Source organism: Pristiophorus japonicus, chromosome 24, assembly GCF_044704955.1.
Source record: "Pristiophorus japonicus isolate sPriJap1 chromosome 24, sPriJap1.hap1, whole genome shotgun sequence".
NCBI lineage: Eukaryota > Metazoa > Chordata > Chondrichthyes > Pristiophoridae > Pristiophorus > Pristiophorus japonicus.
This window is the reverse complement of record NC_092000.1, coordinates 16,450,004-16,468,799: the sequence shown is the minus strand read 5'-3', so window position 1 is coordinate 16,468,799 and position 18,796 is coordinate 16,450,004. Positions and strand designations below refer to the sequence as shown.

Here is an 18,796-nt window from a genome sequence, read left to right as displayed (position 1 = left end):
TCGTAAGACAAAGGTCCTCCACCAGCCTGTCTTCGCCGCACAGCACTGCCCCCCACCCCTCGCCAGTCATCAAGATTCACGGCACGGCCCTCGACAACGTGGATCACTTTCCATACCTCGGGAGCCTCTTGTCAACAAAGGCAGACAGTGATGCAGAGATTCAATATCGCCTCCAGTGCGCCAGTGCATCCTTCGGCCGCCTGAGGAAAAGCGTGTTCGAAGACCAGGCCCTCAAACCTCCCACCAAGCTCGTGGTCTACAGGGCTGTAGTAATACCCGCCTTCCTGTATGGATCAGAGGCATGGACGATGTACAGAAGACACATCAAATCGCTGGAGATATATCACTAACGATGTCTCTGCAAGATCTTGCCAATCCCCTGGGAGGACAGATGCACCAACATCAGTGTCCTCGCTCAGGCTAACATCCCCAGCATTGAAGCACTAACCACACTCTTATCAGCTTCGCTGGGCAGGCCACTTAGTTTGCATGCCAGACTCCCTAAGCAATTGCTCTATACTGAGCTCCTTCATGGCAAACGAGCCAAAGGTGGGCAGCGGAAACGTTATAAGGACACCCTCAAAGCCTCCCTGGTGCAGTGCGACATCACCACTGACACCTGGGAGACCCTGGCTGAAGACTGCCCTAGGTGAAGAAAGTGCATCCGGGAGGGCGTTGAGTACTTCGAATCTCAACGCTGAGAGTGTGAAGTGGTCAAGCGCAGTTAGCGGAAGGAGCGTGTGGTAAATCAGTGCCACCTCCCCCCCCCCCCCCCCCCTTCCCCCGACGAATATCTGTCCCACCTGTGACCGGGTCTGTGGCTTTCGTGTTGGACTGTTCAGCCACCAAAGAACTCACTTTAGGAGTGGAAGCAAGTTTTCCTCCATTCCGAGGGACTGCCTATGATGATGATTTTCCAAGTCAGGATGGTGTGCTACTTGGAGGGGAACATGCAGGTGATGGTGCTCTCTATCTATATGTGCATCTCCTAAACGTTTTTCCTTCCCTGGCTGACCTTGCTCCAATATCATTGAAGCTTTTATTTTACGACAGTAAAAGCTCCATGGGATCCACGGAAAAATGGCAAGTTGGATCTGAAATTGGCTCAGAGGCAGGAAGCAGAGGGTAATGGTCGATGGGTGTTTTTGTGACTGGAAGGCTGTTTCCAGAGGGGTTCTGCAGGGCTCAGTACTAGGTCCCTTGATTTTTTGTGGTATATATCAATGACTTGGACTTGAATGTAAGGGGTGTGATTAAGAAGTTTGCAGATGATACAAAAATTAGCCGTGTGGTTGATAATGAAGAAAGCTGTAGACTGCAGGAAGATATCAATGAACTGGTCAGGTGGGCAGAACAGTGGCAAATGGAATTCAATCCGGAGAAGTGTGAGGTAATGTATTTTGAGATGGCTAACAAGGCAAGGAAATACACAATAAATGATAGAATACTGAAACGTGTAGAGGAACTGAAGGATCTTGGAGTGCATGTCCATAGATCCCTGAAAGTAGCAAGGCAGGTAGATAAGGTGGTTAAGAAGGCAAAGCGGATTCTTGCCTTTATAGCTTAGGCATAGAATATAAGAGCAGGGATATTATGCTTGAACTGTGTAAAATACTAGTTAGGCCACAGCTAGAGTACTGCGTGCAGTTCTGGTCACCACATTACAGGAAAGATGTGATTGCACTAGGGAGGAGATTTAAGAGGATGCCTGGACTGGAGAATTTTAGCTATGAGGAAAGATTGGATAGGCTGGGGTTGTTTTCTTTGGAACAGAGGAGGCTGAGAGGAGACTCTAGTGTATGGAGAAAGAGTCAGACTGAACACTGTGAGCTCAAAGTAAAGTGTGACCTTGGTTTTTTATTGCAGGTCTCCAGAGTGCCTCTCCAACCTGTGAAGCACTCTTATATATCTGTGCTCCCAAGGGATTATGAGATCCCTTGGGTCTCCGGGGAATGAGCCCTCTGGTGGCTGTACAGAGTAAATACAAGTCCAGATACATAACAGGGACCTTTTTGAGGGGCCTAGATAGAGTGGATAGGAAGGATCTATTCTCCTTAGCAGAGGGATCAATAACCAGGGGGCACAGATTTAAAGTAATTGGTCGGAGTTCAGGGGGCAATTTGAGGAGAATGTTTTTCACCCAGAGGATGGTGGGGGTCTGGAACTCACTGTCTGAAAGGGTGGTAGAGGCAGAAACCCTCATAGCACATGTGAAAAGTACCTGGATGTGTACTTGAATTGCTGTAACCTACAGGGCTACGGACCGAGAGCTGGAAAGTGGGATTAGGCTGGATAGCTCTTTGTCGGCCGGCACGGACACAATGGGTCGAATGGCTTCCTTCCGTGCCGTAAATTTCTAGATCTATGATTTCAGAGATACTCACCAAGCCAGAAAAGGCGAGGATAACCACAGCGCCTGCAACCTGAGCTATGAAGATCAGCAGTATTATGATGAAAAACTGTAAAGAGAAATAGCAAAAAAATTAATACTTCTGTCTCTTGATAGATTGGTACCTTGGGAAATCCAAGGTACTATAAAAACATTTTCATTATGTATAATTTGGTAAAGTAACAACAAATTATAGCCGGAGGCAATCAAGTGGACCGATGCGTCAATGCTTTAACTCCAGTAGTTACTGTGCACATACAAACACTTGCAGAACTTGTCAACAGACTCACGACAGTGACTACACTTCAAATGTACTTCACTGGCTGTGAAACGCTTTGTCCTGAGGTTCTGAAAGGCGCTGTAGAAACAAGTCTTTTTTTTACTGAAAAGATATCTCTCTCTCGCTCGCTCTTGCTTTCTTTCCCTATCCTTTTCTCTCTTTCTCTCTCTCTCTCCCCCTCTATGGCCGAATATGTGACCCAGCACCCAAGTTCAGTAAGTAAAGGTGCATTATGAATTCGAACTTCAGCTTATATAGGGGACTATGTTCCAAGTGGTCACTGTGATGTTCCATACACAGGAGCAATGGTGTGGATATTAGCCACTGCTAGCTCACCTAAAAGGCAACCTTCACTGTGAGCCAGACAATGAGTGTCAGTGGGTTATTTGACTATAAAAGCCTAAAAGCTGAGACTGATTCTTCCCTCATCTGACATCCATATTTGACAGGCCGTTTGATCAGCAAGGAATTCAATCTGCGACCTTCTTGTTAATACCACACCAACATACATATCTCGTATATGTGAAGGTATGACCTCTGCACATGTGAAATTTCTTGATTTATTTGAGCCATAATGATAACTAAGTTAGTGGTACAGAATTCCTATTACAGGGTAGAACGTGCTGCCGGCAGTCACAAATTTAATGTTAGAAAAACACTTCCTACTCTTGTGATGTTTGCATTTTGTGCCTTAGCTGTCCTCGTGTCCTTTCTCATTGAGATTGCGTGTCAGCTGTGGCTCAGTGGGTAGCACAACTCGTCTGCTGAGTCAGAAGGTTGTGGTTTCAAGTCCCACTCCAGGGACTTGAGCACATAAATCTAAGTTGACACTCCCAGTGCAGTACTGAGGGTGCCTGGTGTCCTGGATAATATTTATCCCTCAATCAACATAACAAAAACAGATGATCTGGTCACCATCATGTTACTGGTTGTGGGAGTTTGCTGTGCGATTTGAGACGTCCGATGGTCATGAAAGGCACTATATAAATGCAAGTCTTTTATTAATGTGGGAGTCCTGGGGGCAATTGGAAGATCCTAATCGCTGTTTCCGCGGGGGCCAGCTAACTCACTACAGAACAGTAACCGAGCAAGAGATGTTGCTGACCTGTGTGGCTCTGCTGAGCATCTCAGCAGCTGAGCCAGTAAACAGATCTTCTGCCTTATTTTGTTCCCCGATGAGCAGGAGCCTGAGTTACAACAAAGAAGAAGGCTTTACTCACGATCATCAACATGCACTTGTTTTCCTTCATCGCTCCATAGCAACCCAAGAAGCCAACGATGACCAAGAAGCTCCCGATTGCGATGCAGAGATAGCCCACCTGCACCATTTGCTGAAGCTCTGGGGCCAGTTTGGCCAGGATATCGAGGAAGGACCCACCATCCACCTTGATCCAGATTCCTACTCCCAATACAGCGCCGCCTCCGAGCTGGAAAAGGCAAAAGAGAGTGGCATTAGAGTTGGTGAATTAGAGTTGATACATTAGTGAAAGATTGCATCTTATTTCTAGATCAGTCCATGGTAAATATAACTCCTGGCTGGCCTCCCATGTTCTATCCTATGCAGACTGGAGGTGATCCAAAACTCGGCTGCTTGTGTCCTAACTCGCACCCAGTCCCGCTTACCCATTGCCCCTGTGTTCGCTGACCTACATTGGCTGCCGGTTAAGCAACGTCTCAATTGCAAAATTCTCATCCTTATTTTTCGCTTCATGACCTTGTTTCTCCCTATTTCTGTAATCTCCTCCAGCCCCACAACCTCCCAAGATATCTACATTCCTCTAATTCTGGCATCTTGAACATCCCTGATTATAATTGATCAACCATTAGTGGCCGTGCCTTCAGTTGCCTGCACCACAAGCTCTAGAACTCCCTCCCTAAACCTCTCCGCCTCCTCCTTAAAACCTGTCATGTTTGTAACCTTCATGTAACTGTAACCTTCATGTAACAACACTGTACACTGTATACACCTAAAAAATGCACACCTTGACCACAGGGGGTGAACTTGTGAGAGACACTCCTCACCTGGTCATTCAGGTATATAAAGGGAGGTCCCATGCAGAGTGGTCATTTCTTGGTCCTGTGACCTTGTCTCCAGCATGTGCCTCGTGTTGATTTACAGTAGTGTGTAAGGACACAACATTTGGCAACAAGGATGGGATGATTGAAAAGGAAGCACTCGCATGTGTCTACGGGGTGAAAAAGATGCACCAGCACCTTTTTGGCAGAAGGTTCGAGTTAGAAACGGACCACAAACCGTTAACATCCCTGTTGTCTGACAGCAAAGCTGTCAATGACAAAGCGTCAGCTCGCATACAGAGATGGGCACTCACACTGTCTGAGTATGACTACACCATACGGCACCGGCCAGGCACCGAAAATTGCGCTTACGCGCTCAGCAGGCTTCCACTGGCCACCACTGAGGGGGCAGCGGAGCAAAGCGCTGAGATGGTCATGGCTGTCGATGCTTTTGACAGCGTAGGCTCCCCCATCACAGGCCACCAGATCAAAATCTGGACAAACAGAGATCCCCTCCTATCTTTGATTAAGAAATGTGTCCTGACTGGGGATTGGGTGCCCACACACTGAGCATGCCCTGAAGAGGTCAGACCGTTTCACAGACGGATGGATGAACTCTCCATCCAAGCCGACTGCCTACTGTGGGGCAGCCGGGTAGTCATGCCTCAGAAGGGAAGGGAAGCATTCATCAGGGAACTCCACAGCGAGCACCCAGCTGGGCAATGCCCCCAGGGAGGCCCCACTCAGCCCGTGGCCCTGGCCCATGGTCACATATTCACGTAGATTACGCGGAATGTTCCTCATTGTTGTTGATGCGTACTCGAAATGGATCGAGTGCATCATATTGAATTCGTGCACGACATCCACCACAGTGGAGAGTCTGCGTGCGATCTTTGCGACCCACGGCTTGCCAGACATCCTGGTTAGCGACAACGGCCCGTGCTTCACTAGCTATGAATTCCGGGAGTTCATGTCGGGTAATGGCATCAAACATCTCAGGACAGCACCGTTCAAGCCAGCTACCAATGGCCAGGCGGAATGTGCGGTCCAAATCATAAAACAAGGCATGCTCCGGATTCAAGGACCCTCCCTTCAATACCGCCTATCGCGCCTCCTGCTGGCCTACAGGTCCTGACCGCATTCGCTCACGGGAATCCCGCCAGCAGAACTACTCATGAAACGTACACTTAAAACTCGGCTGTCCCTCATTCATTCAGTCCTGTCAGACATTGTCGAAGGCAAGCGCCAGTCCCAAAATGAGTGCCATGACCGTAACTCAAAGGGGAAATGGATAGAAATCGATGACCCTGTATTTGTTCTTAATCACGCTTTGGGGCCCAAGTGGCTTGAGGGTACTGTAATTGGCAAAGAGGGGAATAGGTAGGGTCATAGTGGTCAGACTTAACAATGGACAGATATGCCACAAGCATCTGGACCAAGTTTTAAAAAAAAAGGTTCAGCATGAACACTGAGGAACCTGAGGAAAATCATGAGATACTGCCCACACCACTAGTGGCCAGTGAACGAGCAACAGGAACCTTCAGCAGCATGCACAGTCCCTGCGGTCAGCCCGGACAGGCTGAAATCATTACAGGTGACAAAGACGCATGCTAAGGCTCAACAACCAGAGCCCCAACTGCGGCGCTCCACGAGAGAGCGTCGACTGCCTGAAAGACTCAATCTTTGACCCAAAACGTTTGGGGGAGGTGATGTCATGTTTGTAACCTTCATGTAACAACACTGTACACTGTATACACGTAAGAAATGCACACCTTGACCACAAGGGGTGAACTTGTGGGAGACACTCCTCACCTGGTCATTCGGGGATATAAAGGGAGGTTCCACGCAGGGTCATCACTTCTTGGTCCTGTGAATAAAGGTACAGGTCACAGAGTGACCTTGTCTCCAGTATGTGCCTCGTGTTGATTTACAGTAGTGTGAAAGGACACAACAAAACCTACCCCTTTTGACCAAGCTTTTGGTCACCTGCTCAAATATCTTCTCATGTGGCTCGGTGTCAAATTTTTTTCGTCTTACAACACTCCTGTGAAGCACCTTGGGACATTTTGCTGCGTTAAAGATGCTATATAAATACAAGCTGTTTAATATTCTCTTCAAATATGCTGTACACTTTATGGGCTCGCTCCCTCCACTCCCACAATCTACATTCTGCACACAATGTTTACATATGTATGTTTAACTATGTCATAAGGATCACTGTCAGTTGATACAATTTCAAAAAACTTCCTTTTAATTAAGAAAAACTAAAAGCTGTTATGCTTGAGGCTGGATTTTGTTTGTGCAGTGGAAGAGTGGGAACACCAGGCACATAATCAGTCCAGGAATACAATGCATTTACACTCATTCTGTTCCCTAGCACATTTAACGGGTATTTCCAGAATTAACAACCCACAAAACCACATGCAGTCATCTTCTGTACTATGGGTCAAACAAATCTCGTCAGTGCTGCACATACAACATTCATAATTTCTCCTTCCCTATGAGAAATGGCTGGGAGTACATATGATTTAATCAGCGAGGACCACCCTGAGCCTGGTCAAACATGTTTCACTGCTTTGTACATAATATGGGCTTTTCCAGAGAACTTTTGTTCTTCCAGTTAGATAATGGTCTGAGGAGCTTCTCCGACAGCGTAATGTATGAATTTCATTTACACATGATGAATTTTTTCTGCAGATTGATTTAAATTGATCACCCCTTGTCACTGGGGTGTCATGTCTGCTTCCAGGAGTGAACATAAGAATTAGGAACAGGAGTCGGCCATTCGGCCTCTCGAGCCTGATCTGCCATTCAATAACATCATGGCTGATCTTCCACCTCAACTCCAGTTTCCTGCACTATCCCCATATCCCATGATTCCCTTAATATCCAGAAATGAATCGATCTCAGCCTTGAATGTACTCAACGACTGACCATCCACAGTCCTCTGGGGTAGAGAATTCCAAAGATTCACCACCCTCTGAGTGAAGAAATTTCTCATCATCTCAGTCCTAAATGGTAGACTCCCCAACCAGAGGAAACATCCTCCCTGCATCTACCCTGTCAAGCCCTGTAATAATTTTGTAAGTTTCAATGCGATCGCCTCTCATTCTTCTAATCTCTAGAGAATATAGGCCTAGTCTACTCAATCTCTCTTCATAGGACAATCCTCCCATCCCAGGAATCAGTCTGGTGAACCTTCGCTGCACTCCCTCTATGGCAAGTATATCCTTCCTTAGGTAAGGAGACTCAAACTGTACACAATACTCCAGGTGCGGTCTCACCAGGGCCCTGTATAATTGTAGTAAGACGTCTTTACTCTTGTACTCAAATCCTCTTGTAATAAAGGCCAACATACCATTTGGTTTCTTAATTGCTTGGTGACTGAGCCAGAGGAATTTGCGACTTTTAAGGGTAAAGTGGATAAACGATTGAAGTAGAGGAAGATACAAGGAACCCAGACTAGTTTTGGATTGCTTTAGCAAAGTCTCAGCACAGGCACGATGGGCGAATGGAGTAGTTCTGTGCTGTAAGTATCCAAGGTTCTTTACTAACAACAGCAGAAAAGGTTTTTTTATTTTTTATTGTTTGAGGGATGTGGACTCAGCTGGCAAGGCTGGGATTTATTGCCCATCCCTAATTGCCCTTAGGAAGGTGGTGGTGAGCCGCCGCCTTGAACCGCTGCAGTCCGTGTAGTGAAGGTGCACCCACAGTGCTGACTTTGTTGTAGCGGTTTGGTATAACTGAGTGTCTCGCTGAGGCAGTTTAGAGTCAACCACATTGCTGTGGGTCTGGGGTCACACATCGGCCAGACCGGGTAAGGATGGCAGATTTCCTTCCCTAAAGGACATTGGTGAACCAGATGGATTTTTACAACAATCCGGTAGTTTCATGGTCACCATGAGTGATAGCAGCTTTTTAATTCCAGATTTATTTAATTCGCGGAATTTTAAATTCCCCAGCTGCCATGGTGGGATTTAAACTCCTGTCTCCGGATTATTAGTCCAGGCCTCTGGATTACTCGTCCAGTAACATAACCACTCTGCTGCACAGAAATAGGTCTGTGCGTGAATAAAGGCATATAATATCTTCTCTCCAGGAAGTTCTGCAGCTCAGTTTTGTGATAAATAGATTTGGGCTGAAAAGAGAAAGGATATGGCATGGGAAATTAGAAAAACAAAGCTAAATTTGAAGAAAATTTACAGAAAGGAACTGGATGGAAAGTATTGGGAGAGCAGCATGTAGTACACAGTAGATGCATTATATTCTATCTGCCGCACGCAATGCTTGAACTTTTAAGAATAAAAACATAGAAAATAGGAGCAGGAGTCGGCCATTCGGCCCTTCGAGCCTGCACCGCCATTCAACAAGATCATGGCTGATCACCCACCACAGCACCTCCCCCCCCCAAGCCCGCTCCATACCCCCCCGACCCCCGCCCCAGCCGCAAGGACCACATCCAACTCCCTCCCGAACACATCCAATGAACTTGCATCAACTACTCTCCGCGGCAGGGAACCCCACAGGCCAACAACTCCCCGAGTGAAAAAGTCTCTCCCCATCCCAGCCCCAAACATCCCATCCCAAGATCGTGCCCCCCCACCGGCTCCGGACCCACCCAACACCGGAACACCCCCCACACCCAACCCGCCCCGTCCCGTCAGAATCCTCCCCGGATGTCGAGCCCCCAGCCCCGGCCACCCCGGAGCCACGTCCCCGCGACGCCAACCACACCACATCCACCAACCGCCATCTGCGCAGTCAACCCGTCCAACCCACTCTGAACACTCCCCGCACCGAGGCACAGAGCTCCCAGGCCCGCCCCTCCAACACACTTCGCCCCCCAGACCTCCGCTGCAATGTGGCCCCTCCTGTCCCCTGCCCTGAGTTTCTCTGTCCCCCTCCCACACCTCCACCACTCTCCCCTTCATCCCCCGCCCCCATCTCCCCTCAACTTCCCTCTACCTCCCCGCACAGGCTCCCATCTTGGGGGCGGTAATCTTCTGGGGCAGGGAATTTTAGCCCCCAGCGTGGAAGTCCTGCTCCCGCCGCAGAATTGGCCTTACCACCCCTCAATGGAAGCGGAGTGCAATTTCCCACACTCCACTTCCTTTGGGGGCAGTTACCGGGGCACGACTGGATGCTCTTGTGACAGTTTGAACTGGTGCTCTCCACTCTCTGTCCTGTGACAGTTTGAACTGGTGTTTTGAACTCATACCAGGAATCAGTCTGCTGAACCTTCGCTGCACTCCCTCTATGGCAACTATATCCTTTCTTGGGTAAGGAGACCAAAACTGTATACAATTCTCCAGGTGCGGTCTCACCAATGCCCTGTATAACTGTAGTAAGACATCCTTGCTCCTGTACTCAAATCCTCTTACAAGAATCTTCCCTATCATTTTCTCTCGCCTACTGGGGGGCTCTGGAGTCTGGGCATCAAACCTGTGACTGTCACTATATGATTCTACACCTCATTGTTCAAATAGCAGCACCAAGAAATTGCAGTGACATCGGGGCTGAATTTGCCCCACACTGGGTTTGCAGTGCATAATTTGAATTCCACTTTTTATTTATTGCCGGCTCGGGAAAGGATCTGGGCTCTTTGTGGGGAAAAAATATGTTATTGTGCTAACAGAGCGCTCTCGCGAGACGCTACGCTCAGCTCGTCAGCGCGGCGTGGACGTGCTGTGACCCACTGATACCTCACAAGGTCCCGCCCCTTTAAAAGGGGAAGTCCGCCGTGAAGTCTGCAGCCTCTTTCGTGGCTCCCACTGGGCTACCAGGGAGGGTGTCGGCCGGGCTCGCGGCCCGGCACCCCTGCTGCACGTTGGCGGCCCGGCCACACTAGTGGCCGCCATTGTCAGGCCGACATAAAAAAGATACCGGCTGCCGCACTAACACCTCCCCTTTAAGGGCGGTCGGGGCGTCACGGCTACTCGCTCCGAGAAGCTGTCGGTGGGCATCGCCAACCTCGTGTCCCGCGGGGCAATTTCCCCCAAAGAGTACAAAGCAGTCGGCGCGGGGGCGAGAAGGGGGTCAGCACGTTCATCATCATCATCATAGGCAGTCCCTCGGAATCGAGGAATACTTGCTTTACTCGAGAGTCCTTAGGTGGCTGCACAGTCCAATACGAGAACCTCAGTCCCTGTCACAGGTGGGACAGATAGTCGTTGAGGTAAAGGGTAGTGGGGAGTCTTGTTTGCCGCCCGCTCTTTTCGCTGCCTGCGCTTGATTTCTGCACGCTCTCGGCGATGAGACTCGAGGTGCTCAGCGCCCTCCTGGATACACTTCCTCCACTTAGGGCGGTCTTTGGCCAGGGATTCCCAGGTGTCAGTGGGGATGTTGCACTTTATCAGGGAGACTTTGAGGGTGTCCTTGTAATGTTTCATCTGCCCACCTTGGGCTCGCTTGCCGTGTAGGATTTCTAAGTTGAACGCTTGCTTTGGGAGTCTTGTATCGGACATGTGGACAGTGTGGCTTGCTCAGCGGAGCTGATCAAGTGTGGTCAGTGCTTCGATGCTGGGGATGTTGGCCTGGCCGAGGACGCTAACGTTGGTGCGTCTGTCCTCCCAGGAGATTTGCAGGATCTTGTGGAGACATCGTTGGTGGTATTTCTCCAGCGTCTTGAGATGTCTACTGTACATGGTTCATGTCTCTGAGCCATACAGGAGGACAGGTATTAGTACAGCCGTTTAGACCATGAGCGACATACACATGGCGATGATGTCACCGATGAACGAGCGGCGTGCTAATCGCGGCGCACATTGCATTTCGCCGGCGGAGCCCTGGGGACAAATCACGCTCACGTCGATGTGACCACCTCTCCCGCGCGCTCACTCATCAGCGCACCGTTATCGCTGGCCGACGGCGCTCACTGGCACTGAGCAATGGGGCAAGTTCAGCCCCTTCGTCATCAGGCTACTTACGAGGATGATGAAGTTGACGCAGAACATCATTATCTTCAAAAATTTGAAACACCCCATCTTCTGTTTTATGTTGTGTTATCTGAAAATTAAAAAGGAAAGACATTTTTTTTCCCCCATAACTTTTATGAAAGAGAAGTCATATCTTTACCATCATCTTAAGCAGCAAACAATCCCCTTCAGACTTTTCTTCCTTGGCGGTCTCATAGAGATAGACCTGTTAAGAATTTACTAGTTACGACCATGGCCCTGCCAAGCAGTTTCTAATTATCAAACAGTTCGGGGTGGAAATTCGTTCGCGTCGCAGTTGGGATGGTGTCCCGGGCCGAACGGTAAATTTTGCGCCGGCAAATGGTTTGTGTCTGCCGCCGCAAAATTCATCAGCTGGGCCCAGAATGTGGAGCGGAGCGCTAAGGGAGGCATTCCACACCTCTTTTAGGGCGCTAGGCCGGCTGAGCAAGTGAAAATCCCGAGCTAAAGAACCGGACTCGGAGCGCCGTAATAAGAGGCGGGGGGAAAAACTGGAATAAAACCCACCAAAGTTTTTAAAAAAAACAATCACACTTACCCGCGGTCGACATTACTTCCCTCACTGCGGCCGCTACAGCTCGGACCGCCCACTTTCACAGGCAGTCCCGCCAGGGGGCGCTGAGGGTCAGGCGCGAACCAAAAGTTGAGCCGGTGTTGCAACCAGGGGCGTTGCACACCGACTCGTCTCTCCCGGGCGGTAATGCTCCGTGCCCCGCCGATACCAGAACCGAATATCCCGGCAGGGGGCTGGAAGCTGGCCGCCTGGGTGCAAGTGTTTACTGCCTCTATTGCCGCACCTCCAGGGCGCTAACATGGACGGCAGAAGACCGAATTTCCATCTCTTTGTGCGTGAAAACAATGATTCAATCAGCAACAATTATAATCATGTATGATGCAAAGGAGATACATGCAAACTAACATCTGAATTTGAATTTATTCAAACTGGATCACGGAAACCTCTCATAATGCAGACAACATAAACAGTTAATGGTCTTATTTTTAAAAATTAGTTCCTGGGATGTGGGCGTTGTTGGCAAGGCCGTCATTTATTGCCCATTCCTAATTGCCCCTGGGAAGGTGGTGGTGAGTTACCTTCTTGAACCGCTGTAGTTCGTGTGCTGAAGGTGTTCCCACAGTGCTGTTAGGGAGGGAGTTGCAGGATTTTGACCCAGCGACGATGAAGGAACGGCCAATTATATTTCCAAGTTGGGATGGCATGCGACTTAGAGGGGAAAGTGGAGGTGGTGGTGCTCCCATGCGCCTGCTGCCCTTGTCCTTCTAGGCAGTCGGCGGTTATGTCACAGATACAAGGTTTTTTATTTAGCATGTACAAGAGATTGATCCTGGGATCTCCCAGCCACAACTCCGTATCAAGTGGGACTATTAAGATAACGTGGAGGAGTTAAGCTATTACGTTTGTTTCAAGTGACGGATTAGGCAGTTTTGGTTTATCTGCAAGATGGGTGCGTGATATAGATTGCCTTTAAGAACATAACATAAGAACATAAGAAATAGGAGCAGGAGTAGGCCACCTGGCCCCTCGTTCCTGCTCCGTCATTTAATAAGATCATGGCTGATGTGATCATGGACTCAGCTCCATTTCCCTGCCCGCTCACCATAACCCTTTACTCCCTTATCGTTCAAAAATCTGGCTATCTCTGCCTTAAATATATTCAATGACCCAGTCTCCACAGCTCTCTGGCGCAGAGAATTCCATAGATTTACAACCCTCAGAGAAGAAATTCCTCATCTGAGACTATACCCCCTAATTTTAGTTTCCCCTATGAGTGGAAATATCCTCTCTGCATCCAGCTTGTCGAGCCCCCTCATTGTCTTATATGTTTTGATAAGATCACCTCTCATTCTTCTGAACTCCAATGAGTAGAGGCCCAACCTACCTTTATAAGTCAACCCCCTCATCTCCGGAATCAACCTAATGAACCTTCTCTGAACAGCCTCCAATGCAAGAATATCCTTTCTTAAATATGAAGACAAAAACTATGCAGTACTCCAGATGTGGCCTCACCAATACCCTGTACAGTTGTAGCAGGACTTCACTGCTTTTATACTCTATCCCCTTGCAATAAAGACCAACATTCCATTTGCCTTCCTGATTACTTGCTGAACCTGCATATTCACTTTTTGTGTTTCATGTACAAGGACGCCCAGGTCCCTCTGTACTGCAGCACTTTGCAATTTTTCTCCATTTAAATTATAATTTTCTTTTCTATGTTTTCTGTCAAAGTGGATAACCTCACAATTTCCCACATTATACTCCATCTGCCAAATGTTTGCCCACTCACTTAGCCTGTCTATATCCCTTTGCAGATTTTTTTTGTATCCTCCTCACGATTTGCTTTCCCTTAATTGTTACACAGCGAGTTCCTTATATCAACTGAGCCAGCGCACAAACCTCTTCACAGGGGGGGATGGAGAAAAGCAGAGAGGGAATCGATGGTCAGGACAATAGCATGGGTAACAGTTAATCTGCCTGTCTTGCATGTGCCCCTGGGAATCCTTGAATGGTTGACAATTGGTCTTCGGTCTGGCCGGTTCACGGATGAGACTACCAGTCTGGTTCATTGCCTTCACAATAAAGATATATCTGATCTCAGTTTATAGTCCGTGAACTTAAGTTATCATTAATTTCACAATAAATGGAACCTAAAATGAATGACTGTCAATCAAGATGTAGTTGTAGTACCTCAGATGGATAACAAAAAGACTGATTCTTATGGGGTTCAAACATCTATAACCTTCCTTTGCCCCTGAATAAATTATGGACAGAGTTTTAACAGCACTAGTTGCTATTGAAAACACAATTATCAACAAGGAACAGGAATATTTGTTTCCTGCTTGCTGACATTGCAAAGTACAACACTGGATATAATCTGAGTTATAATGTTGGCCTTTATTACAAGAGGATTTGAGTATAAGAGTCTTACTGCAATTATATAGGGCCCTGGTGAGACCGCACCTGGAGTATTGTGCACAGTTTTGGACTCTTTACCTAAGGAAGGATGTACTTGCCATTGAGGGAGTGCAACGAAGGTTTACCAGACTGATTCCTGGGGGGATTGTCCGATGAGGTGAGATTGAGTAGATTAGGCCTATATTCTCTAGAGTTTAGAAGAATGAGAGGTCATCTCATTGAAACATGCAATATTCTTACAGGGCTTGACCGTGTAGATGCAGGGAGGATGTTTCCCCCTGGCTGGGGAGTCTAGAGGGGCAGGCTCGAGGGGCTGTGGGGCCTACTCCTGCTTCTATTTCTCATGTTCTTATGGCACCAGTTGGCATTTTTAAATTGCCACTAAAGCTAATGGTTGGGTGCTGCCAATATAGGAACAGGGGGAGGCCATTCAGCCCCTCGAGCCTGTTCCGCCATTCAATGAGATCATGACTGATCTGCGACCCGGAACAAGTGGGTGATCAAGTTGAAGAGGCTGGTTTCTGGAACTGCTGACACATAGAAACATAGAAACCTAGAAAATAGGTGCAGAAGTAGGCCATTCAGCCCTTCGAGCCTGCACCACCATTCAACATGATCATGGCTGATCATTCACCTCAGTACCCCTTTCCCGCTTTCTACCCGTATCCCTTGATCCCTTTAGCCGTAAGGGCCATATCTAACTCCTTCTTGAATATATCCAATGAACTGGCCTCAACGACTCTCTGCGGCAGGGAATTCCACAGGTTAACAACTCTCTGAGTGAAGAAGTTTCTCCTCATCTCAGTCCTAAATGGCCTACCCCTTATCCTAAGACTGTGTCCCCTGGTTCTGGACTTCCCCAACATCGGGAACATTCTTACCGCATCTAACCTGTCCCGTCCCGTCAGAATCTTATATGTTTCTATGAGATCCCCTCTCATCCTTCTAAACTCCAGTGTATAAAGGCCCAGTTGATCCAGTCTCTCCTCATATGTCAGTCCAGTCATCCCTGGAATCAGTCTGGTGAACCTTCGCTGCACTCCTTCAATAGCAAGAATGTCCTTCCTCAGATTAGGAGACCAAAACTGAACACAATATTCCAGGTGAGGCCTCACCAAGGCCTTGTACAACTGCAGTAAGACCTCTCTGCTCCCACACTCAAATCCCCTAGCTATGAAGGCCAACATGCCATTTGCCACCTTCACCGCCTGCGGTACCTGCATGCCAACTTTCAATGACTGATGAACCATGACACCCAGGTCTCGTTGCACCTCCCCTTTTCCTAATCTGCCACCATTCAAATAATATTCTGCCTTCCTGTTTTTGCCACCAAAGTGGATAACCTCACATTTATCCACATTATACTGCATCTGCCATGCATTTGCCCACTCACCTAAGCTGTCCAAATCACCCTACAGCCTCTTAGCATCCTCCTCACAGCTCACACCGCCACCCAGCCTAGTGCCATCTGCAAACATGGAGATATTACACTCAATTCCTGCATCCAAATCATTAATGTATATTGTAAAGAGCTGGGGTCCCAGCACTGAGCCCTGCGGCACTCCACTAGTCGCTGCCTCCCATTCCGAAAAAGACCCGTTTATCCCGACTCTCTGCTTCCTGTCTGCCAACCAATTCTCTATCCACGCCAGTACATTACCCCCAATACCATGTGCTTTGATTTTGCACACCAATCTCTTATGTGGGACCTTGTCAAAGACCTTTTGAAAGTCCAAATACACCACATCCACTGGTTCTCCCTTGTCCACTCTACTAGTTACATTCTCAAAAAATTCCAGAAGATTTGTCAAGCATGATTTCCCTTTCACAAATCCATGCTGACTTGGACCGATCCTGTCACTGCTTTCCAAATGCGCTGCTATTTCATCCTTAATAATTGATTCCAACATTTTCCCCATTTCTGATGTCAGGCTAACCGGTCTATAATTTCCCGTTTACTCTCTCCCTCATTTTTTTAAAAGTGGTGTTGCATTAGCTACCCTCCAGTCCATAGGAACTGATCCAGAGTCGATAGACTGTTGGAAAATGATCACCAATGCATCCACTATTTCTAGGGACACCTCCTTAAGTACTCTGGGATGCAGACAATCAAGCATCGGGGATTTGTCGGCCTTCAGTCCCATCAATTTCCCCAACACAATTTCCCGCCTAATAAGAATATCCTTCAGTTCCTCCTCACTCGACCCTCGGTCCCCTAGCACATCCGGAAGGTCATCTGTGTCTACCTTCGTGAAGACAGAACCAAAGTATTTGTTCAATTGGTCTGCCATTTCTTTGTTCCCCATTATTAATTCACCTGAGTCCGACTGCAAGGGACCTACGTTTGTCTTCACTAATCTTTTTTTCTTCACATATCTATAGAAGCTTTTGCAGTCAGTTTTTATGTTCCCGGTAAGCTTCCTCTCGTACTCTATTTTCCCCCTCCTAATTAAACCCTTTGTACTCCTCTGCTGAATTCTACATTTCTCCCAGTCATCAGGTTTGCTGCTTTTTCTGGCCAATTTATATGCCTTGTCCTTGGATCTAACATTATCCTTAATTTCCCTTGTTAGCCACGGTTGAGCCACCTTCCCTGTTTTATTTTTACTCCAGACAGGGATGTATAACTGTTGAAGTTCATCCATGTGATCTATAAATGTTTGTCATTGCCTCGGTCCCCTAGTACATCCAGAAGGTCATTTGTGTCTTCCTTCGTGAAGACAGAACCAAAGTGTTTGTTCAATTGATCTGCCATTTCCGTCAACCCTTTAAGTATCATTTGCCAGTCTATTCTAGCCAATTCATGCCTCATGCCGTCGGCTAGCTTTCCTTAAGTTTAGGACTCTAGTTTCTGAATTAACTGTCACCCCCCATCTCTCTGCATCGACCCTGTCAAGTCCCCTCAAGATCTGAGACTTTTCAATAAGATCACCTCTGCCGTCTTTCGGATGAGACATTAAACCGAGGCCCCATCTGCCCTCTCAGGTGGACGTAAAAGATCCCGTGGCACTGTTTTAAAGAAGAACAGGGGAGCTCTCCCGGGTGTCGTTGGGCCAATATTTATCCCTCAATCAACATAACAAAAACACAGATTATCTGGTTATTATCACATTGCTATTTGTGGGAGCTTGCTTGTGCGCAAATTGGCTGCCACGTTTCCCACATTACAACAGTGACTATATCTTTGGCTGTAAAGCGCATGAGACGTCTGGTCATCGTGAAAGGCTGACTTTTCACTTGAAGCTGATTTTGGTCTTCTGCAGTTACCTCCCATTTAGAGTTTGCCTGGTTAAAAAGGAGCGAATCAACGGCAACTTTAGATGATTGGATTGTGGACTAATAGTGAATAAATGCAGTAAACTATGACTGCACAGATGTAAATATTCAGCAACAAGAAGTTGTATTTATATAGCGCCTTTTCCGTCGTGACAAGTCCCAAGGCGCTTCACAAGAGTAGTATGAGATAAACAATTTGACACCGAGCCGCACAAATAGAAATTAGCGCAGGTGAAAGAGGTAGGTTTTAAGGAGCATCTTGAAGGAGGAAAGAGAGGTTTAGGGAGGGAGTTCCAGAGCTTGGGGCCCAGGCAGCTGAAGGCACGGTAACTAATGGTTGAGCGATTATAATCAGGGATGGTCAAGAGGGCAGAATTAGCAGACATCTCGGGGGAGGGGTTGTGGGGCTTGAGGAGATGACAGAGAGGGAGGGGCGAGGCCATGGAGGGATTTGAAAATAACCTTGGGTTAGTTGCCAAAGATTGTGTGGTTTTTTTTTAGTTTTGACTCCCCCCGCCGCCCCCCCCCCCCCTGTCAGGCCAAACTCTCACGCCAAGGGAGCTTATGAGTTGTGGGTGGCAGACAGGAGCTTGTTCCCGCTCGTCTACTGTAGGGGAGTAGAGGTGCGGGGTTCATTTGCAGAGCAGCCGAACAGAAACCCCTTTGAAAACCAACGGTTCGGCTGCTCAATGCCTGGCACGGGTGGGCGGAGCATGTGTGGCACACACTGCCTGTTTGTACTGCAAATGGGTGTAGTAGGCTGATTGGCATATTTAGACTGCCCAGGTGCGTGGTTTGCCCATCCAAATTGGGAAGTTTTTTTCGCGTTTAAAAAAAAAACAAAACGTTTTTGTGCTTATAGTAAGAGTGCCGATATTCAGGAATGGTACGCCCTGGAGTTTTTATATCTAGAAACATAGAAACATAGAAAATAGGTGCAGGAGTAGGCC

General features: G+C 47.8%; 1 protein-coding gene across 1 annotated transcript in view; it reads right to left on the bottom strand.

Annotated features, from left to right (window-relative positions):
• LOC139237760 (tetraspanin-1-like) overlaps window positions 1-11,668 on the bottom strand; it is a 32,294-nt gene extending 20,626 nt beyond the window's left edge. The window contains exons 1-3 of the mRNA XM_070866946.1: window positions 11,612-11,668; window positions 3,890-4,096; window positions 2,385-2,459 (exon numbers count right to left, since the gene is read on the bottom strand). Coding sequence (XP_070723047.1) covers window positions 2,385-2,459; window positions 3,890-4,096; window positions 11,612-11,668 — 339 coding nt within the window. The remainder of the gene's footprint in view (window positions 1-2,384; window positions 2,460-3,889; window positions 4,097-11,611) is intronic.
• Window positions 11,669-18,796: the final 7,128 nt, after the last annotated feature.